Genomic DNA, 22,974 nt, shown 5'->3' with positions numbered 1-22,974 from the left:
CTATTATATTGTAAAACAAAAATATTATACCATTTTATCTACATTTTAACTTTTTTTTGGCTTCATATTGACCAATTAGTAATTTATTATAGATATACACACATCCATCAATGAGAATAAGCATTACTTTCCTTAAAACTTTAATTAGTGAGAGGTGTCAATAAATAAATTTTAAAGCTTAAAATCAATAAGTACAAAGTGTAATTACATCATTGTCTTATTATAATGATATTGTTTCTAAACTTTAATGTAAATAAGCATATAATAATTTTTAAAAAGTTAAATGTAAATAAGCATACCATAATTTTAAAAAAGTTAAATGTAAATAAGCATACCATAATTTTTAAAAAGTTAAATGTAAATAAGCATACCATAATTTTCAAAAAGTTAAATGTAATTAAGCATACCATAATTTATGCAACTTTTTAATTGTATACAAACAATTTTTTTAAATGTTCAAATGCCCAATTCAATAAATGCAAAAATATCTTTTAATAAGGTTTACACTATATAATTATGATCAATTACATATATTTCTTTATTAATACATGCATAAAATGTATCTTTCATAAGAATTTACACTATATAATTATGATTAATTGAATATATTACTTAATTTATCACCTAATTATGTATAGGTTTACACTATATAATTATGATCAATTGAATATTTAATATTACTTAAATTTACCACTTAATTATGTATCTTCTAATAAAGGTTTACATTATATAATTATGATTTATTAAATATATTACTTAAGTTTACCACTTAATTATGTATTTTTTATTAAAGATTTATCGATTTACTATTTATAATTATGATTTATTAAATATATTACTTAAATTTATCACTTAAAATGAAATGAAAGGAGTATTTTTTTTAATATGGATTTACACTATATAATTATAATTATTTAAATATTTAATATTACTTAATTTTACTACTTAATTATGTATCTTTTTAATATAGGTTTACACTATATAATTATGATTAATTAAATATATTACTTAAATTTATCACTTAATTAGAATAAGTTTGATACCTCTATCCTGTTGAACTTAATTTATTTTTTTTCCAGAATTGATTCTCCACTGATGTTTTTTTTTTCTCTTTTGACTCGACGATGTAAGGTTAAAGCAGGGCTTATGCAAAAAATAGAAAGTAGAGAGAGAAAGCTTTGTGTGTAGAGAGAGAAAAGAGTGTTCACCCAAGGCCGAAAACGGTTTTGCTACCTCCAAATTTCCCTTTGTTCTCTTTCTCGAATCCTCACTCATCACCATTAGAGAGAAACAAGGGATACCGCTGTGAGAATCTCGTGTTCCAAGCAATATGTCGTTATTCATACTTGTAATTTAGTTGATTTTTGAATCCAGCATTTTTCTATGAAGTTAAAGCGATCTCAACGGATGACGGAGTAGTCGATGAAGTGATTCATATCTTATTTATCATTGTTGTGCCTCACTTGATTCTAGATTTACCAATTTTTGGATCCTCGCTTTTTCTGCTTCTTCTCTCTCTGAGGGCTATTGATTTTTTTTAATCGGTTGAGGAAAGATGAACGCTGGTGATGGTGGAGCTTCGGCGGGAACACCAGCTCCATTGGAGTGGAAATTCTCTCAGGTATTTGGTGAACGTACGGCCGGCGAAGAAGTTCAGGAAGGTAATAAACACTGCTTTGCTTACTTTTGGATCCGTACTTATTTTTTGTGTCATTGTTGATGTATAGGTTTTGCTAACAGTTTTGTATCTGCTATTCTGATGTTCAATTGCACAAATGTTTAGTTCATTGTTCACAGCTGAGAAAATCTGTTAGATTTCGATCACGGATTTGATGGAGTGATTTGCATGCCGAGTTTAGCCAGTGAACTGGATATGAACAGTGACGTTAATCAACTCACCAAGTTCACTTTTTTAGCTCAAGTTCTATTTGTTTTCTTTCTAATTTTAGAGATCCTCGAACTTGTGTCTTGATGTCTGTCATGTTTGGTTGGTGAATCAGTACTTGTTAATAATTTAATTAAACTTTATTTAATTGCAAAGGTGGTCAACTGATGGTGCTGGTGATGTATAACCTTACTGTTTGTGTGTAAAGCTCTATACTTTAATCTAAGTCATAAGAGCATAAATTGCTTTTTACAAATCTGAATTTGCCACTCATGCATTTGTATGACAAGGTGGTTCCATGTTTTTCCTCTAGGTTTACTCTACCCACCCACCACCTACCTGTATCAGTTTTGGGTACATGTACTCTCTAGCTTATGTTTGTTCAAGCTTTTACGATTCAGTCACTTGACATATTTTTAGCTCCAATAGTGAGTTCTTAAGATTGACGGACGTGTTTCAATACCGTGGTCTGCTTGCAAAGAAATTTATACTGGCTGAGATGCCTAAATGGTCAAGGTAGACAAAAAACCTTTCTTGAGTTTTGTAAAGATTGGAGATTTCCCATGGGGGTGTTGGCTTGATTCCAGCCAAGTGTTTAGCTGCACATGAAAAATGGAAACTGTCCCAGTGAGAAGACTTCGGTTCAAGATTGTTCTGCTATTAGAAGTTGTCCATTTCACGTAGTTCCAAAGTTGTTGGATGGAAGTTTATTCACTGTTGTTAGGCTTCCTGATAGTATTTTGTATCTGCTCAGTCCTTTTTTGTGGTTCGAGATGCTACATGAAGGGGAACCATGGAGCAACGGTAAAGTTATCTCCGTGTGACCTAGAGGTCACGGGTTCGTGCCCTGGAAGAAACCGTCTACATCACACCCGTGTGTGTGACCCTTCTCAGGACACTGCGTGAACACCGGTACTTTGTCCACCGGGTTGCCCTTTTTTTCTTTTCTTTTCGAGATGCTACGTCATTGGACTCTTGATAGGTGATAAGGTTATATATTGTGAATTCGATTGAAAGCTCCCTCTGCAGCTCACTAGTGTGCTTTAGCTTCCTCTTTTAGAACTATCCTGATTCTCTTTCCCAAAATCTTTTCATTTTCTTGGGTTAAGTAGTGGGATTTTATTGATTGCACCAAGAAAGTGCTAGTAGGTACATCAAACTACTTCTGCTCCCCTTAATTAAGAAGGGATTCCATAAACTTGTCAAAAGTATTTAAATCACACTCAATCTTTAGGTTACACCAAGAATTATATGTAATGCTCCAAACATGACCGATTGTATTGGTGAGTATTTATTTCAAAACACCTATTGTTTCCTTCTTTCTGTAATGACCAAAAAATGCAAAGAGGGATAGTGTTCCAAAAAGTCTGTGAGATGCTTCTTCATTCTCTGCCTGTTCCAGCTATATACAGCTTCTTTCAGTATTTCTGGATGCACCCATTGCATCAATAACTCGTTTAGGAACAAGGTCCATGCCTTCCATGTATATTGACTATACCAAAATAAAAAGATGAGCTGGAGATCCAAGTTGGATTCATGTAGAAAACACCTACCGCATAGCTGAAAACCTCTTTTTTTTTTGTAAATTGTCCTAGGTTAGGAACGCTTCCTGTACGGCCAGCCAGCCAAAGCAAGGTTCTTGGTAATTCTTTTTTATTCCTCATTGCTTTCCATCTCCAGATCTCCTGCCCACTGGATAATTTAGCTGGTTATAGCAAGATTTTATGAACTTTCTTTTTCTATCCACTGTCTATGCTAGAGAATCAGGAAACTGGCGTATTCAGACTCCTTCTAGTCTGGATTACAGTTGCACGAATTTCTCTATTTCCCAATTGGAGAACTTCCTCCTCAAGACAAATTCCAGCCTTTGTTACTCCAGCATTCAGTAATTGTTGTATCTTGCTTCAACGTCATGCCAAAATTTCAGGGGAAATTAGGTCCAACCAAGGATCCAGCTAGATTCTGCGTTTTAAGTTAATCTTCTATAACAATAAATCATTGATGCTTTAACATGAGATACACCGTATTCCCCATCAGTTTGTTCAGTTATTACTGAAAAAATTATTTATGTTGGAGAAGTATATATTATGACCTTTGGTATAGCTTAGTTTATTGTGCCAGTTAAATAATTACTGAAGTACCCAAACAGCTTAAAAACGTAAAAGGTGGAAGTATTAAGAAGTTGATTGACTGGTAGCTTTTTCATAAACTTCACAATTTAGGCCGAAATGCGACTCCTACCCAAGTTAAATCCAGATTAGATTTTTCTTTCTGACTTTATTCAGCCATTAGGGTTCCTTTTTTGTAGAACATGGAACGTCGTTGAAGTCGTTTTCCCTCAATCTAAACCACACTGAAGCTCCTTTATCATCATGCCTTTTGGGCTTGGATCCTTTTTCTTCATTCCTCCTGGTTTATAGGTCAAGCATGCAAAATGTGCACAGTGGAAGAGAAGACACACTGACTGATATAGTGTTGATCATTAAAGACTGCCGAAGAATGCCTAAAAACAACACTTTTAGTTGCAGAACTCCTTCTTCATGGAGCTAGTTTGCTTGATCATGGCGGTCTTCTCTAGAATATTGGATGCTCCTTCTTTTGTGTTGCAAGGCTCCGTGGAAATCCATGGCGGTACCAAATTCACAATGTTTCTTGGCAGTTATGCCTTGTTTGAATAGAGAAGAATTGCATTCCATCAACAATAATCCTCTTTAAAAAAGCACTCTGAGATTTTATTATGTGTTTAAAGTGACTGATCTCTTTCTTTTGCAATTTGTGTCTGGCTCGAACATTATTGAGATTTTGATTTTATCCCTTGTTTGAACTGAAGCCCACAAGTTGCGAAAAATATAAAAGTTACCGAAATATGATTTTGGTACTATAATAATTATATTCTAATTAACAAATTCTTTTTTAGCATTCTATATATCGATATTAATCTAAACTTCTTAAAGTTGAGATTTGAATAATCAACCGATCCTCAACAAATCACTTTGCGCACACTTCTCTAAAGCGTACACTTTTCTAAAGCATGTGGCTTCACCCATGAAGTGATGACCCCCTCGCTTTGCATTGTTTCGTCGCTTTAAGTTGTAAAGTGATGACATTTAGTAACACTTCCTTCTTCAATAGTTGCGTAAATAAGTTCATGCAAAGTTCATCATTTTTTTTAAAAATTAAATGTTGATCATTTCTTTATAAGGATAAGCTTGTTATTTCAGAGCTTTCTTTGCATGGTATTTGAGTGAGTTCATTTAGTGTAGGCCTTGTTAGTTACCTATATAAAATATAAGTAACTAACAAAGTTGCGCTTATCTTGGTGTTGAAGCGTAATGATCATACATTTGAAATGCATTTGTATGAAGGGACATCTTACGTTCTTGAACCGATGACCATCTTTTGGCCAACCTAGCCTCATCCTTCATTTTGAACTTGTGAATGAGACTTTCATCTCATACGACTCCTTAGTGATAAAAGAAAGAAAAACTTTCTTTCTTCTTTGATTACCTTCCTAGCATATCGTATAAGATCAAATCTATTTTATTTCTAAAAAGGACTACTAACCCTTAATCCTTATTCTTTTGAGGAATCCTTTATTCGTCATTGACATGTCCACTCTTTTCGACCTTGATTTCATATGAGTAAGTCAAAAAAATCCTCGAGTTGATCTCTTAGGGTGATCATTATGTCAGCGAATGCTCTTTGTTTGACTCGTAGTTTCCAAAGGAGGCAAACCAATTCTATAGCATCTACATCAAGAATTAAAGTATATTAATCTAACTCATCAAAGTTGAGACTCGAATAATGAACCGGTTCTCATCAAATCACTTTGGGAGCGTTATTTGAAGTACACACTTCTCTAATGCGTGTGGCTTCACTAATGATCCACTCGCTTTGCATTGTTTGATTGGTTCAAGCGTCAAAGTGATGGCATTTAATAACACTTATTATAATTGGGTTAATAAATTCATGCAAATGCTCATCATTTCTTAACAAGGATAAACACGTCATTTCAGAGCTTTTTTTGCATGGAATTTTAGTGAGTTCATTTAGCTTGGCTTGTATAGTGACCTATAAAAGAAACTGTAGGCTTTGGACAATTCATAACAATGTTGCACTTATCTTAATGTTGAAGCGTAATGATCATACGTTTGAAATGCATTGTATGAGAGACACCTTACGATCTTGAACCAATAACCATCTTTCGGGTAATCTAGCCTCCTTTTTCCGTTCAAAACCGTGCATGAGACTTCTATCTCACACAACTCCTAAGTGATAACATAAAGAATTCATTCTCTTTCTTGTTTGATTACCTTCCTAGCGTTTGTATAAGACCAAATCCGTTGGATTTCTAAAATAAAATTACTAATCCTTGTCTTTTAAGGGACCCTTCATCAATCTATTCACAATTTTTTCAATCTATCCGACTTTGGTTTTGTAGGAGCAAGTCGGAAAGATTGAGAATATAACGAAATGATTTTTAATTTGCTCTCCAATAGCCACGAGATGATCATCTTAGGGTGATCATTATGTCGACAACTATATCGAGAATTCAAGTATATTAGTCTAAATCCTCAAAATTGAAACAGAATAATCAACTGATTCTCATTAAGTCAAATCTTCATGCTGTTGAAGTGCTCATTCCTCTAAAGTGAGAGTGCTTTCATGAAACGATAAACCCCTATCTTTTCTTAGTTTTATCCCTTTAAGCGGCAAAGTGATGTCATTTAATGACACTTCATACTTCTATAGTTGTGTTAATAGATTCATGCAATGTTCGTCATTTCTTTATAAGGATAAGCTCGTCATTCCAGAGCTTTCTTTGCATGGTATTTCAGTGAGTTCATTTAGTGAATCTGCTGCCAATAACACTGTGTTGCGGGTAATTTTTTTCATTAGTTTGAGTTCATTTAATATAGGATTTTACAGTTTAGGATATTTATACTGATATGACAATTTTCACGTGAACAGAAAGAGACAGAGAGATGTCTCTCAATACTGTGCATGGATTCCTCTTAATAATACCAGCTTGTTCTTTGGAGTATATCATAGTTTGACTAGTAGTTTTAGGCCGTTCATGTTACCTGAAGATAGTTGCTGATAGTTTACTGTCAGATTTTTACGTGTAGATGAACCTTTCCTTGAAAACAACAAAACTGTCGGATCAAATATTACATAATGGATTTGATGACATGTAATAATGATGCTGATTCTTTCTGCAGTTGCATAACTTTCTCAGATAGTGGGACAATATTTACTATGGTAGAACTGTTTAGAGAATTTTGACACTCCTTTTGAGTCTCATGATTTGTTTTCTGTCTCTGTTTTTGCAGTTGATGTCATTTCAGCTATTGAGTTTGATAGAACTGGCGACCATCTTGCCACCGGGGATCGAGGGGGTAGGGTGGTGTTATTTGAAAGGACCGATGCGAAGGAGGTTGTTTCTTCAACCTTGTAGTTTATTCAGATTTGGAGGTTCTTTTGATTGACCAGGTCTTTTCCTTGCACTTATTTTTTTTAGCATGCTGGAAGCCGAAGAGAATTAGAGAGAATGGATTATCCAGTCGCTCGGCATCCCGAATTCCGTTACAAGACAGAGTTTCAAAGCCATGAGCCCGAGGTAGGTGACTCATCTCTGTTCCTAACCTTCTTTCCTGCTAGGTTTTTCTCTTAGGAACGCTTGCATTGTGTACTTGTCTGACAAACAATATTTTAAAGAGCTTTAGGAAAATTTTACCTTATTGTTCCTGTGTCCTAGAAAGAGATTGATATTTTCAGCCACCAATTTCCTGTATCAATGGTGGATTACTGCCCTTCTTTTTAATAATTGTGGTGTCCAGACCTGCTTGCACGCATCTTGACTAATTCAACGGTAATACTTTCTACCGCTCTCCAGCACATGCAACCGAGTAACTCTGTCAAGGCTTAGAGAAAGGTGAAGAAATCACCTAGCATTTTTGCGAATGCTGAAATTTGAACCTTAGACCTCATGGTTCTTAACACTCTTCATTGATCACTGTGCCACACCCTTGGGTGCAAGTAGATTACCACTTTTTAACTGCGAATTTTTACTCTTTATCTGCTCTTATTTCCTCGTTTTGCCGATTCAAGTAGAACTCTAATTTCCTCTTCTGCATCATTCAGTTTGATTATTTGAAGAGTTTGGAGATTGAGGAGAAGATCAATAAGATCCGGTGGTGCCAAATGGCTAATGGTGCCCTCTTCCTTTTGTCTACTAATGACAAAACTATTAAGTTCTGGAAGGTAAGGTATCTGGTTCGATTTACTACTCCACAATCCTCATTCCTCAGTGGTAGTAAATGTAACATAGGTGTTTGATTACCCCTATCAAGTAAAATGAAAATATATCGTATTCCTTATTTGCCTCTCCCTCGGTACTGTTGCATGGGAGAGTGAAACTAAAGCAATTTCAAGTGTGTAGTCTGACATGTCTTCATCTTCAAATTCATGATAGTTTTAGAAACTTGTTGTATTAGGAAGAGGCAGAGAAAGTAGTGTGGTGGGATGCCTGGGAAAAAGAATATTTGGTTTAATGCCTTGGAGAAATTGTCTTTTGTAGGGTGTATTGTTTCTTTATAGTTGTACATCAGCTATGGACAAAACCTGCCTTCCATTCCTGTGGACTGCATATTAGTTGAGACGCGTGACTATCTATATTTGAGGCTGCCTATCAACATGCTGATTTGCTTCCTGATTATTTTTCCTGAATTTTTCAGGTCCAAGAGAAGAAAGTTAAGAAGATATCTGATCTGAATATCGACCCTTCCAGAGGTGTTGCAAAAGGTAGCATGCCCAGTTCAAGCGTTTCTTCCCGTCAAAAACAGTATCCTGCAAATGGGTGCTACACAGATGGATCTTCTGAATGTTTAAGCAATGATTTGTCGTTTCCACCTGGTGGTCTTCCTGGATTACGCTTACCTGTGGTAATTGGACTCAAGCTATATATGCACTGCCTATCTTCTGGCATCAAGTTCTTCTATGTGCATTGGTTTTTGTTACCTCTCCATGTACATTGGTTTTCTTAAGTATGTCCAGCATTACCTATAAAAACAGCAACTTCCATTGGTATAAATTGTATATAATTGTCGAAAAGAAAATACTTTAGAGAGGAGATCTCACGAATTATTATTTGAGCTCAACTCGTATGTGATACTTCTTACTTTGGTTATCTTGAGAATCTGTTTTGATGACTGTACACTAATCCATATCATTTTGGTTAATTTGTTCATCCATGTTTTGTTGTTCACATTTTAGTATATTACAAATTGCTCCTTTTAAAATTCATTAATTATGCGTACAAGCTAGCATACATATGTACATGTGTATATGTGCTTGCATGGATATGGGTCAGCATATAGGTGTGTGTATCCTCTACTTCTCTGGCTGGGTAACTGAAAACCCATTATGCCTTTGTTCTCCCTTGAACATTTTCGTCATTGCTGTAGGGATTATCATGGGGCTTTAGCTCATGTTCCCTGTGACAAGTGCTGTTCGTTGATTTTATTTTTCTCTCGTTATTATTCTTTCATCTGCATCTTAGAGCTTTGGAATCTGATTGCAGGTTACTAGCGGTGAGACCAGCCTTGCTGCTAGATGTAGAAGAGTGTATGCCCATGCACATGACTATCATATCAATTCTATTTCAACTAACTGGTGAAGATCCATGCTACATTGAAATCTGATTTATCATGTCTCTTCTATTTGTGAGAACTTTATAGTAATGTTCATTTCCTTCTTCCACCTAGTGATGGGGAAACATTTATATCAGCTGATGATCTCCGTATAAACCTTTGGAACTTGCAAATAAGCAATCAAAGTTTCAATATTGTTGATGTCAAGCCAACAAATATGGAAGATCTAACTGGTGAGTTTTTGATATGTCGATCTCAACTTCCATTTTGTTGTGGTCACGTCACATGATAGTTTTATTAGCTTATTTATTTATCGAAACACTTGTTTCAGTGAATGCTCAAATGTGCTTAGATGTTTCTTATTGCAGAGGTGATAACTTCAGCTGAATTTCACCCTACTCACTGTAACATATTGGCTTATAGTAGTTCAAGAGGATCAATACGTTTGGTAGATATGCGGCAGTCAGCATTGTGCGACTCGCACTCTAAGTTGTAAGTATTACATTTACTTGTAGTTTTTTGCTGATGGGTGTTTTTCTTTTTTATACTGCAAAACAAAACAAGATATCCACCTGCAAAGAAATATTCTGGAAGCGGGCTAGTTTCTTAACAGTATAAGGGGCCCTGGAAAATGATATTCTTCAAGTTGAGAGATACTTATTTTCTAATTACTTTCTCATAGCTTTTATAAGTTGAAATGTTGGTTTTCTCCTATACACAGGTTTGAGGAGCAGGAAACTCCTGGCTCAAGGTCCTTTTTTACCGAGATAATTGCTTCAATTTCAGATATAAAATTTGCAAAGGCTGGAAGATACATACTCAGTCGTGACTATATGACCCTGAAGGTTGGTCTTCCACTCTTTTCTGTAGGTCTAAACCTTTTCAATTGACTAATATGAGAGATGTGCAACGTTGTGTATCATATTCTTGACTCTCTTAAGTACTGTCTGATATGTATAAGTAAGGAAAACAGACTTCTCAGAAGGTAACATGACTCTAGTCCATGGGCAAAGTCCATTGCATCTCTAGGTCATATTCCTGGTAATTGGTTTAGGAACATGTTAAATGAATGAGCTCTGTCAAATTCTTCATTGACGGAGTGTGATCTCTTTTGCTAGTATACCAGCGTTTGTGGTGCTTCTCTTATCTTCTCTGTTCAGTTTTTGCAAGCAAGTGTTGTTTTCACAAAATGGTACCAAACGGGTACTGCAAAACTTTCAAGATTTTACATCTCTAAAGAGTTCAAAAAAGATACTCTACACCATATACACAACTTTGGTTACATCACTAAATAAAACCCCAAGACATCCATCTTAAAGTTGTAAAGCCGATAGTGCCTCTGAGACCCCTTCAGAGCATTTTTTGTTCTTATCTTTTCATAGCGACCACATAATGCATAGATGAGCTGTCTAAGAAAATGCCTTACATTCTTCATTATGAATTGGAGAGCCTCTCCAATTGCAAAATAGTTACTCACAGTTCTTTCCATTGCCTGATGGAAAGGTCGTGTTCATTAGTTCATTAGTCGTGTCAGATTTACAAACAAATAATTGACAGATTCTTCAATCATTCAGCGCATGAATCACTTATTACAATACATTTTGACCCTTCTATTATCATTGTTATCTGTAATTGATTGGCATGCTTCTTTAATCCTTGTGTTTCCCTGTGGAGAACTTTGCAATTGATTTTTTTTTTTTGCTAAGTCTCATCTTTTAAAAAATCTTAATTACATACAAACTCTCTTAGTTTCATTAGGTTAGGCTCCATTTGCATCTTATGTTCGCGAGTCTGGAAAAGCTTTTTTGAACTTAAAAGTGCAGTTTCTTCATGTTTTTTTGATGCTTTTGTAGTTGCTGGCAAGAATATGCATATGTTACACCATAAGGGTAACTATTATATTCAAGTTCCTGCTAGATCTCTACTTTCTCTCAGCTTTTGGTCACGTAGACCTACTCGTCAATTTTTTTTCATTTTGAGGAAAGAAAGTATGACAAGAAGTGAGGGGGGTATAGAGCTGGTTTCAGTATGAATTTGCTGGTCTCTTTATTCAGTGATTCTTTTTTCCTGACTAGGTGAGTCTTAACCTAATTATATGTAAGATTGCTCCTTTATTACTGAAACTCACCTTACCTGCAGCTATGGGATATAAACATGGATTCTGGTCCAGTTTCAACTTTTCAGGTTCATGAACATTTGAGACCAAAGGTGAATTGCTTTCTCCCAAAGTTGTGTGTTTGTGCTTGGTTAGTTTCTCATTTGTATCAGCTGATTAATAGTTTTATTGTATCGCTGTGCAGCTGTGTGATTTATATGAGAATGATTCCATCTTTGATAAATTTGAGTGTTGCCTTAGTGGTGATGGTTCTCGAGTAGCAACTGGATCTTATAGGTGTGTAGACTTCTTCTTTTTCTTTCTTTCATTTTGTTTCTCCACCAATGTGATTTATTTTTCAGCTTATAATTCTTCTATTTCAGCAATCTTTTTCGTGTGTTCGGTTGTGCTCCGGGAAGCGCAGAAGCGACTACATTAGAAGCGAGCAAAAACCCCAGGTACTTGTATTAAAAGTTTTCAGCATGTAAATTTATATGGACATGTAGTAATGTCATGGCTTTTGGTGCCTTTTGATTATTCTCTCTTAGGAGACAAGTCCAGACCCCTTCGAGGCCTTCCAGGTCCTTGAGCAGCAGTATAACCCGTGTTGTCAGGAGAGGTATGCTTTTCTAGATACAAATATATAGTTTCTTCCTATATCTGTGTATGCTCGTTATCTATATTTTCAATTTTTCCCACCACTATAAAATATAGCTGAATCTTTATGATGCATTGCAGGATCAGAAAGTCCTGGGGCTGATGCCAATGGAAACTCATTTGATTTCACAACCAAACTGCTCCACCTTACATGGCATCCAACTGAAAATTCAATTGCATGTGCTGCTGCAAACAGCTTGTACATGTATTATGCATAAGTCATGACAGGAGGAATCGGGTTCTCTTGGGTTGCGTTTCTTGGAGTGCTTTTTCAGAAGGCTTTTTTTCAAACCAACTCGAGGTTCTACCATTTCTCACGTGCAGAATCCATGCCGGCATATATTACAAGTTCTTAATGTCATAGCTCAAAGAATGGTCAATTTAGCAACTTACTTGTCAACAACCCAACGTTCTTGTTCTCTTCCTACCTTATCCTCCTTCATCCTTCTCAAGATCTCCAATGTCTTTATAGTTCTCCCCTCAAGCAAAACTGTTAGATATGCAGAAATTATCACTAGATGTAAGGTAAATGCTGTTTTACTTTAAATCCTGCTGGAAAAGACCTGCTGGCTTTACTTTATTGGGTAGAAGTATTTTTTGTAGGATAATTTGATGTTTTTTTTCTTTGCTATAGATTATCGAACTAAAGTAGCTTTGTTTTCTTGTCCTGTAAAAGTTCAAGGGCGCTGGTATTTATTTATCTGCTTTCGTAAAGTGAAAGTTGCACACCTTTGTATCACTTGGGGTTCCTAAGTGCTTTACATCCTAAATTTTTTCAACAGACTTGACTTAAATTAGGCTTGAAACTGAGCACTTCTGAAATTCGTTTGAGGGTATATAGAGATTGAGATTTGGAGTTTATCTTACACTTGAAGTTCAGTTAACTCAGTTATATAAAGACTAGATTATTAGATAGTCCCTCAACCTTAATATAAATTGTCAGTTAGCCATTTAGTTATCAGTGGGTAGAAACCTCTAGTTGTGTTTGATATAGATGTATCTTCTGGAGACCTGGGGTTGTGTCCATAGAAGTCCTAGTATAAGACCAAGTGCCTAAAAATACTTAGGTCTGGTTTGGTCATTGATTCTCAAGTTGAAACTTGAAAAATTATGTTTGTGAAAGTTGCGATTTTTAGAACTTGTGTTTGAGCATGCATTTTACTTGAATAGATTTGAAAATTTTTTGGGTGTAATTTAAATCCCTCTCTTGAAAATATTTTAACATCTGATCAAATATTATGGTAAAATAATAAATATTTGAAGATAAGTTTTCAAAATCTTTCTTATGTTAAACATTAAGTTTAGCCTATGACGTGTTATTCATGAAATTATTTTAGCAAGTGAGGGTTAGGTCATCATATCTTTTATGACTAAACACTATCTTTGGCATCTGTTACATGACAAAAATGACACGAACCACAGCACATTTTTCTTCCATTATGCCCTTAGAATTTTCTCCTTTTCTAAAAGGATTATGCATTGGATATCAAGCACATGGACCGCTCATTTTCACCTCTATTTTCACCATTAACTCCAAATCTTGATTGATGCCAATGAATGGGCATCTCAATTTTAAATTAGTTGAGGTTACTTTATTAAGTATTATATATTTTTTTGACTCAATCAAATCTATTAAATAATTTACGTTCAACAAGTCAGTATTATTGGAAAGATTTACTTCAACTAATACGGCTTATTAAAAACATTTTTTTCACTTTAAAGTCACATCAACTACTAACACTACTCTCATGATATATTCTTGTTTTTTCTAATTATATTATTTACTGCTCTAATAAGGTACTCCTAATCACACAAATTGTTAGGATAGTCGTTGTTACGCCTCAGTTGGATTTCATTTATATTTTGAAACAGTGACTGCCTTCACTAATCACTAGTGCATGTAATATGGCTGTCAGAAATGATTCCTTGTGGCACAACTTGAGGCGTGTTGCTTGCTATGGATTTGACAGTTTGACACTCACACCCCTTTGTGAGATTATTCAAATGTGAAAAACGCATGTGTTGCAACATCGAATCAACAACCTTCCTTTGACTAGAGTCTTTCTGTCGGTTGATACGCGGGACGAGATAAACCATCAAACTATTATTTTATCTAATCCAATCGTCTTATTATACATGATGAGATACAATAATAATCCCAATAAAACAACCATGGGTCACAACTGTTAAACTTATATTATCAGGGGTGGAGTTAGTAGCCTGTATGTGAGTTTGATCGAATTCAATAGATTTTATTTTTAAATATTGTATTTATGTTAATAAATTCATTAAATAATACTGAGTTATTATGACCTAAAATCATCGGAATAAAATACATAACCCGTAAAATTGAAATCCTAGCTAGTTTCACTTCACTAGACCTATATAATAATTGTACCTTTTGAATACCATGGCCGTGTCTATAAAACTAAGTGCGTGAATTACTTGCCTTAGACGATCAAAATGAACCATTTGTTTAATGACAGGTATAATTTGAATTGAAATTAAATAAAAAGAATAAGTAAAACTTTCTTGATTTATGAAGTGTGATTATTTTATAACAAGCTTTTATGACTAAAGTGATAGATTATGACTAAAGTGATTAAATGTAATAGAGAATAATACTTCATTTCTAATGGGAGCCGTACATTTTTTTCTTCTTGATATTATATTTTCTTGCAGTGAGGGGTCAAGTCATCATATCTTTTATGACTAAGCACATCCATTGACATCTCTAATTGCACAATAAAAATGACACAAACAGTGGTACACGTATATATATTATAGTCTCGAATAAATCTGAATTCTGCACTGCAAGGTTCATTTTATAATGATGATGCTTATAGCTATGAATTTGAGACATATGATTAAGAGCGAAACGCTCTTATCACTGTATCAAAACTCATGTTTTGATATGATATATAACAATTAGCAAGAACATGCAATGCTCATTTTTCACTCCAACTTTCACCACTACTTCCAAATCTTGATTGATGCAAATCAATGAAAAATTTCATTAGTTGTAGTTAATGACTACAATAATATTTTATATTAATTTGACTCAATCAAATCTTTTTTTTTCTTCCAGTAAACAATTTACTTATAAGAGTTCTCTACTATTAAATAATACACAGATGGAGATACTATATGTTAATAGGAATCTTCTACGTGTTTTTATATAATTAAAATAAGAAAAGGAGTAAACAGCGTATGCATCTTTTTGAATGAATTTACTATCTTACGCAATCGTCATACTCTTCCTTAGAATGGAAAAGAATTAAAATGATCATGACATGAAGGCTAAAAAATATAAAAGTATTCTTTTCCAATGCTATCAGAGCTTTTGATTTTTTTTATTCTTTTAATAACTTGAAATTACAATTTTAAAATTGAAAATAAATTATACCTATCGAAAACTCCCTCTTGTCATATATATTATGATTGACTTACGAATATATATCTTTTTTATTGAGGATCATATTTATAACTTTCTTAAATAAAAAAAGTTGTCTAAAATGTTTTGGTTGGAGTGTTTCTTTTGGTTTTAAAATAAAAATAAAATAGGAAAGAAAGCAAAGAAGGATAATGGTCACTAGATTTAAGGTTAGTAAACATATTGATGACAAGAATTGACCTTTTGTCTCTTTGTTTGAATTTTGATACACCAATTTGGTTGACGAAATGTAATTATTCCTAAGTTTTTGCTTTACTTTTATTTCTTTCTAATTTTCGATCGAGTAATTTTCACTTTACCCCTTTAAAACTTTATGTCGAAGATGACATATCTCTTAAATTTTCCATGGAGATAAACTTTTAAAATAATTTCTTTATAATTTTGGACAATTCTAGTTTTATAAAAATTAACATTGGTCCATTTAGTGCAATGATAAGAACTCTTTCATCTTTAATCAGATGTTTTGAATTTGAGATTTCAGTAAGGAATACATAGTCATTTTTGTTGAGAAATATTTTTACTCTAATATGAGATTTTTATTAGAACCCGAATTTAATTATGCTCTAATATAGATATGAAACGTGGATGAAAAAGAGGAGAAGAGTATTTTAGAAAACATTTTTCATCATTTTGTCTCATTTTTTCGATTGGTGCTAAAATTAATGATACCACTTGATTAATCTATAAGACTTTAAAATCATTTTGTTCAATTTGACATCATATCATTTTATTTTTATTTTTATTTTGCAATAAAAAAAAGGTCTTTTGACCAGGGGATTTTGTTTGGTACATATACAAAATTTTAAAATGTTTGGATAGATAAAGTGAAATTTGTCCTCTTTATTTACACCAAAATCCGAACTTTTTTTGAGAGAGACACCAATAACACTCTGTTCTCTCTCAATAAGCCTAAAAAACAGAGCAAACAGAAGCTTACAATATGCAAGATCCATCATCAATATATTCACAGATCAATCATCAGTTCCCAGATCAACAAGTCTTGAAATGCCCTAGATGTGATTCAATCAACACAAAGTTTTGTTACTACAACAATTACAATCTTTCTCAGCCACGCCATTTTTGTAAGAATTGTAAAAGGTATTGGACTAAAGGAGGTATTTTGAGGAATATTCCGGTTGGTGGAAGCTCTCGTAAGAACACAAAACGATCTTCTTCGAATAGCTGTAAACGCTCGACGAATTCATCTTCAACTTCATCAGAACAAAATTCAAAAACAGAGCATTTTGATACCCCTGTTGTTCAGAACAGCCCGATTGTTGACGCCAACGGGCCTTTCGGCTCGCTACTGGCATCAAACGGGCCGGAGATAGGGAATTTTTTAGATGTTTTGAATCATAACGGGCCCAATTCGGGCTCAGACGCTGCTGCCGCTCAAAGTGGGAATAGTAATAATAATCATGAATTTTTGGGTGAAGATTCTAATTGTTGGAATGGTACTAATGGTTGGGCTGATCTTGCTATTTACAACCCAGGTTCAACCTTTCAGTAATTAATAAATTAATTAATTACAATAGATTATTAGAACTTTGTATTAGTACTACTAATACTTATAAAATGTACTTATCCTTTTCTAAGCATGAATTTTGGAATTGTTGTTTGCGGATTGTATACTATTACTAGTAGTTTTCGGATCAGCTTGTCGTGCATCTCAGTTTTTTATTAATACATGTACTGAGTAACTCAGTTCATGTTTATGAAAACTTTAATATTTTTACTTTGCATCAAACTAGTTTTGTTTGGGTAATGCTTAATGTACGTACATAATTGTGTGTGATTTGAGATTTCATGTATGTTATTCCAAGGGAAATGATAAATTATGAAATTTATTCCTTTTGTTTTTTATACTAATATTTTTCTCTTTTTCTTTTTTTATATTATTAATGACTTCATTTTGTAGAAAGATATTTTTTGGTGTATTGGCGACGATTATTTCAAGATTTGCCGTTGCTCCAATAATGCAGGCAAATGTATTAGGCGCAGTACGTACGTAATGGCAGACGTCTATTGACCATAATTACCAAATATTAGTTTGAGTGGTATATATTAATAGTATAAAGTAAAAGTAATTCTTGAGATGGTAAATATTAGTTAATGAACTGATAAAATTTTAACTATAACTAATTTGTCATCACATGTTAAACCAGTTGTTTAGATAAATATCTACCTAAAAGTGGACTGAAAATTAAAAAATGAGATCTCTCAATTTAGTACATCCGCCTTGACTTGGTAATTACCTTGTAAACAATTCAATTGTTATAATAGGCGTTTGGACAAAAAAAAATGAAAAGTTTAAAAATATCACTATTTGAGAAAAGTTTTTTTTTTTTTTAAATAAAAAAAATTGTATGAACAAAGGGTAGCAAAATCTTTTTTCTTTCCTCTAAGGTTGTGTTGAAAGAAGAAATAGTGAGAAGCACATTGAATTGTGAATGTGGTAGTTGGTGGAGCTGCTAGTCAGAATGTGATGTGATGATTATCAACTAAATAAAATTTGTCAAAATGAAGAAATTTTTTTATCAAAATGGTCCACAAATCATGATGTACAACTCCTATATATGGACCACTTCTAAGTTCTGGGGAATTTATATTTGATTAATTCATTCCTATCTTAAACCAACTCACATATGAGAATGTGGTCCTATTATTCACTTGACCAACTCTCCCTTCAATATTATATATATATATGTATCATAATAGGCGTGTGTTTAATTCTTACGATTCCTTAATCCTTAATGTTAAAAAAATACCATATATGTGTATGTGTGTGCAATGACTAAATTTCAGTCACAAATGAGTTATGATTCATGCAAAAGTCAGAGTGAATGTGTTACAAAATGGTGTAATATTTTAATTAATTAACTACTTCAACCCTAAAGCTACTGCTAGTGTGAGTGATTGGTCTCTGTTTGCCAACCAAATTTGCAGCCTTCTGACTTCAATTTCTGATATGACAATAAATGTAGTGGTCTATTTGTAAGGTGGAAAATTCATCATATTGTTTCTCATTTTGAAAAGAAATGATATACATAACCATCGATTTGTTTTGAGATCTTTAGGCAAAATTGAGTTGACTTTCAGTTCTTGAGGAAGTGATATGTCCTTTGCCACTAACTAGTGGAGGGACTTAGCTTAGTCATTACTTTTGATTTACTTCAAAGAAGGGGAAGATTGATTGAGGGTCCGGATAGTATTATTATAATTTTGATCTTTTATCTATTGTTCGTTATTATTTATTGATTACGATTCATTTGTTTGCATTTAATAAAGGTTTGAATTCAGACCTTAAGTTATCAAGTGTAATTTTTTATATTGAGACTTGAGGATTTATTTGGTTTGAGAAGATTTTAATCATTGAGCTCTCTTTATATCATTATGAGATAATTTGTGTGGAGAATTTTTATCACCGGTTTATTCACAATCACTGATCACCCTCACTAACTCACAATCATTATCAACCATCACTATTGACACCACTAACCTGTGTCATCACAATCATCACTGACAACCACCATCATTGTCATTCACTATTGTCAGTCGCTATCACACTTATTATTTTTATTATTATAATCATATCCTTGTCACCACTGCCGTCTTCACCACTACACTATTACGATCGATCCCTACTATCAATCACCTCACCATCTCAATTAACAATGTCGGCAATGACAACCGAACGCATCGTCAACCACGATCACCATCAGTTTTACACTATTGTGCGGTGATTATTCATCAATTATATACTGTAATCTATGTATAAGAAGGTTTACAAGTAATTTGAAATTGTTTCAAACGAAGGTCAATATTTTAAGTTTGAGAATTTTGTGCAATTTCTATTTACTTGAAGTTAAAGTCAGGTGAATAAAGTGATGATAGGCCTATATCTATTGTATAATCAATATATAGGATATACATATTGATTATACACAAATTATGTAGTGATTATTCATCAACTATACATTATAAAATTATGCATAATGTTTAGAAGTAATATACAATAGATTCAAACGAAGTAAATATTGAAGTTCTCTAACTTCATAATGATACTACTAAAATGTACTTCGTTTATATGGATTTGAGCTCAAACTACCCTCATCGGACCTAAAACTTTCATCTTTGCAAGAGTTACACCTTGAGGAATCATTTCTGGACGAGCAATTACTTCAATATCTATGCACAACTTGTAATCATTTTATGCTACTAATGGTTTCCTTGTAAACATTCATAATCTAGTGAAACATTCAGTTGTGGACTTTCTTGATAGTTTGTTTTGGATTTCTCCCCAATTGGGCACTGTATTAATGAAATTTATACGATTCATAAGCTGATAAAAAGAGCTTTAACATTTTTTATATAGGTTTCGTGATTGATTGTCCATGAAGACAATTGTGTTCTTGCAGGTTTTCGTTGTTTTGTAGTTTATATACAGATTACAGAGATGCATCAGATAAGATTGAGAAACCTTGTTGTACATGCGTATCTCTACCTTTTAAGTGTTGGGAAGCATAAGTTAGAGAGAGTCAAATTACAAAATTTTACGAGCGCGGAGCTGGAGAAGTTGAAGAACTACATTTACATTTTCACAAATGCAGATGACTTGGAGATAATAGAAGTACCACCAGAATGCAGACTTTGAGCGAAATGGTCCATTTCATAATTTCCTTGGTTTTTTTTAGTGTTGTTGCGTCTTGGCTTAATTTGAATAAACTTAGCATGTCTTCTTGTGATGACATACTATCAGCCCGTGTAATTCTATTACAAACTTTTTGCCTGCATGTTCATCCAAGGGGATTCTTAACCTTGAAAAGTTACTGGTTAGGAGGTACATCATAGAAATGCAAGTAAAAAAATTTACAAGATGTTGATTGAGGAACATACTTTTAATGAGCTGGTGTTAGCTGGTCTTCATTTTGTGGGTAATCCCTACTATGATGTCCGATGGAAGATTGGGAGGGTGGACTCCAAATGACCCACTATAGTATTTCCCAACTAAACAGTCTTCCACATATATGCTGGGATAATAAAATCTTGGGCTAAAAATTCAACCGGTTTTGGTCTATCATATCATATCGTCCATTCCAACTTCCAAACGATGCACCAATATAACAGATGAGTAATACGATTTAGAAGAAACAAACAATATGCTGTACTCATGATCCACCTAGTTGAAAAGGTTTGCTCAATTTGTTCCAGTCCAAATAAAATGCAGTCAGAATAGTTGCATATTAGCAAGCTGGGTGCAACAACTTGCTGGCAACAAAGTTGGGATATGAGTACCTGACCATCGCCTCAAAACTTCAATTATTCAACTTGAAGTGTATATGGGTATTTTACATATCCCTCAGATGAAGGTTTTCAAAGGAAGAACTTCAAATAAGTATAAGATGAACAGCAGTTATCAAGACCGAAGAATGAGTTACATTAAGGAAAGAATAAAGAACCAACAGTTTATATCAGAGCTTTCAGATAACAAAGTTTATAGATGCAGCACAACAACGAGCACATTGGCAAGCTGATCAGAGTATCCCAAGTCCACTAGCAATGTTCTGAAAAGTCTCATGTTTCCACTAAAACCTACTTTAAGGAAACACAGACGGTAGAATTTAGAAAATTCCTAATACATAGAGGACCTCCCGTTACGATACTCTCAACCCTCAGTTGCTAAGGTATATAGAGTTATAAAGGGTCGTCATCATCCCTAAGGACCACAACTACTCAGAAGTTCATATCATTGGACTTAGAGAACCTCAAGGATGACACAAGTTTTGTTGAAGAGGTGACCTTGTGGGTATCAAACTCGATAATGAACTACATTTAACCTCACATCTTTCTTAAGACTTTGAGAATTCAGGGATGTACCAAATGTTCAGCATTTGGAACTTAGGCGTATGGTACACATCCCATCAACAACAGGCAAAACACCAAAGCCAACCCACAGCTTCTTCACAATCGCATAACATTAGATTCTCAAAAATATCAGCCAATATCAGTTCAAATCGGACACTAAGAATCCTCTACTATACTGAAGAATAAGTTAGCATGGACATCTCCAAATCTACATGAGGAAAGGCTTAAGATGCTGCTGCAATGTCTAATAATGCAAACATACAGTTGTCACAGGCTCAATTGGTAAAGCAAATTGACTACACAATCACAAGAGAGTAAAATGTACATAGAAGTGTTCAATCTTAATGTATGCAACAGATAAAACTCCACATACTGTATCACATTACACCAATACCAAAGGTTTTATATTAACAGAAGAATCTTTAGTTTCTCAATTACCCACGCGCCTTGAGCTCGGCAAGACGCCTGGACAGATCATCCTCACTGACCTTCTCCTCATCCTTAGAAGATATAGCATGGCCTGCTGCTTGCGGAAGCCCCACGGACACCTCGAGTCCATAGTCATCAGCCACCTGTTGCATCAGGCTGCCCACCTGGTCCTCTGGGGTCGATAAGGAAGTACTTCCAGCCATAGAACTCTCCATAAATTCAGCTTGAACCTCCATATTCACAAACTGACGCTCGAATGAATCCATTGTCTCTGACATTTTCTGTAGATTCCCTGTGTTGAGTGAAGACTCCAGTGATTTGACGATCGAGGACATTGACTTGCTGATTGTCGTCATCTTCGCCTGCGTACACAAAATATATCACAATTTACTAGTTATATGTACAGAATCGAGATGTGGACGCATCTGCGCCACTGCTTAAATGTTGTATCGATCTTTACCTGAGTATCTAGACGAGCCACAACGGCGTCAAGGCGAGAGGAGAGACGGAGATAGTTCATCTGTTCGCTGCGCTTGCGGATGGCGTTTTCAGCATAAATCCTAGCGCCGTCCATGTTACCTTTCTCGATGGCCTTCTTGACCTTAAGCTTCTCAGACTTTTCGTCTTTCTCGCATTTTCGGGCTTGGCGTTGGAGACTCTTCGATGTGAACTTGAGCTCCATGATCTGATTCATCAATTTCTCGGCGTTTCCCATTTTCTAACCTTTGGTGATTCGATTGTTTTTGGCGATTCTTCTCCTTTGATCGATCAATCACCTTTTCAATTTCTGAAGTTAGGGTTAGCAGTTCTCCCTTTCTGATTTTGGATATGCCCACTCAATTTTGTAGGGCCAGGGGCAATCGGGTCAAGCTTCTTTTCTTCATTGCTAATTCTTTACTTGATTTTTTGATCCCTTAATTTCTGATGAATTTCGAGT

The 22,974-nt window shown here is 34.4% G+C and overlaps 3 protein-coding genes across 3 annotated transcripts; 2 read left to right on the top strand and 1 right to left on the bottom strand.

Moving 5' to 3' along the window:
• The first annotated feature begins 1,105 nt into the window (after window positions 1-1,105).
• LOC107023835 (serine/threonine protein phosphatase 2A 55 kDa regulatory subunit B beta isoform-like) lies at window positions 1,106-13,028 on the top strand. The gene is made up of 14 exons (XM_015224650.2): window positions 1,106-1,661; window positions 7,219-7,322; window positions 7,407-7,505; window positions 8,030-8,149; window positions 8,623-8,829; window positions 9,468-9,559; window positions 9,652-9,770; window positions 9,906-10,029; window positions 10,259-10,382; window positions 11,677-11,745; window positions 11,838-11,929; window positions 12,016-12,090; window positions 12,181-12,251; window positions 12,371-13,028. The coding sequence occupies exons 1-14, from the start codon at window positions 1,556-1,558 to the stop codon at window positions 12,505-12,507; spliced, it is 1,539 nt and encodes a 512-aa protein (XP_015080136.1). The 5' UTR covers window positions 1,106-1,555; the 3' UTR covers window positions 12,508-13,028.
• A 3,494-nt stretch (window positions 13,029-16,522) lies between these two features.
• LOC107021665 (dof zinc finger protein DOF3.1-like) lies at window positions 16,523-17,594 on the top strand. Its single transcript, XM_015222365.2, has one exon. It carries the CDS (start codon window positions 16,684-16,686, stop codon window positions 17,251-17,253), a length of 570 nt encoding a protein of 189 aa, XP_015077851.1. The 5' UTR covers window positions 16,523-16,683; the 3' UTR covers window positions 17,254-17,594.
• A 4,257-nt stretch (window positions 17,595-21,851) lies between these two features.
• On the bottom strand, window positions 21,852-22,888 carry LOC107023737 (ESCRT-related protein CHMP1A-like). The gene is made up of 2 exons (XM_015224523.2): window positions 22,498-22,888; window positions 21,852-22,399 (listed from the first exon to the last, which is right to left on the bottom strand). The coding sequence occupies exons 1-2, from the start codon at window positions 22,750-22,752 to the stop codon at window positions 22,043-22,045; spliced, it is 612 nt and encodes a 203-aa protein (XP_015080009.1). The 5' UTR covers window positions 22,753-22,888; the 3' UTR covers window positions 21,852-22,042.
• Between the last annotated feature and the right edge of the window lie 86 nt (window positions 22,889-22,974).

This window comes from Solanum pennellii, chromosome 6 (genome assembly GCF_001406875.1).
Source record: "Solanum pennellii chromosome 6, SPENNV200".
NCBI classification, from domain to species: domain Eukaryota; kingdom Viridiplantae; phylum Streptophyta; class Magnoliopsida; order Solanales; family Solanaceae; genus Solanum; species Solanum pennellii.
This window is presented reverse-complemented; position numbering and strand designations above follow the sequence as displayed.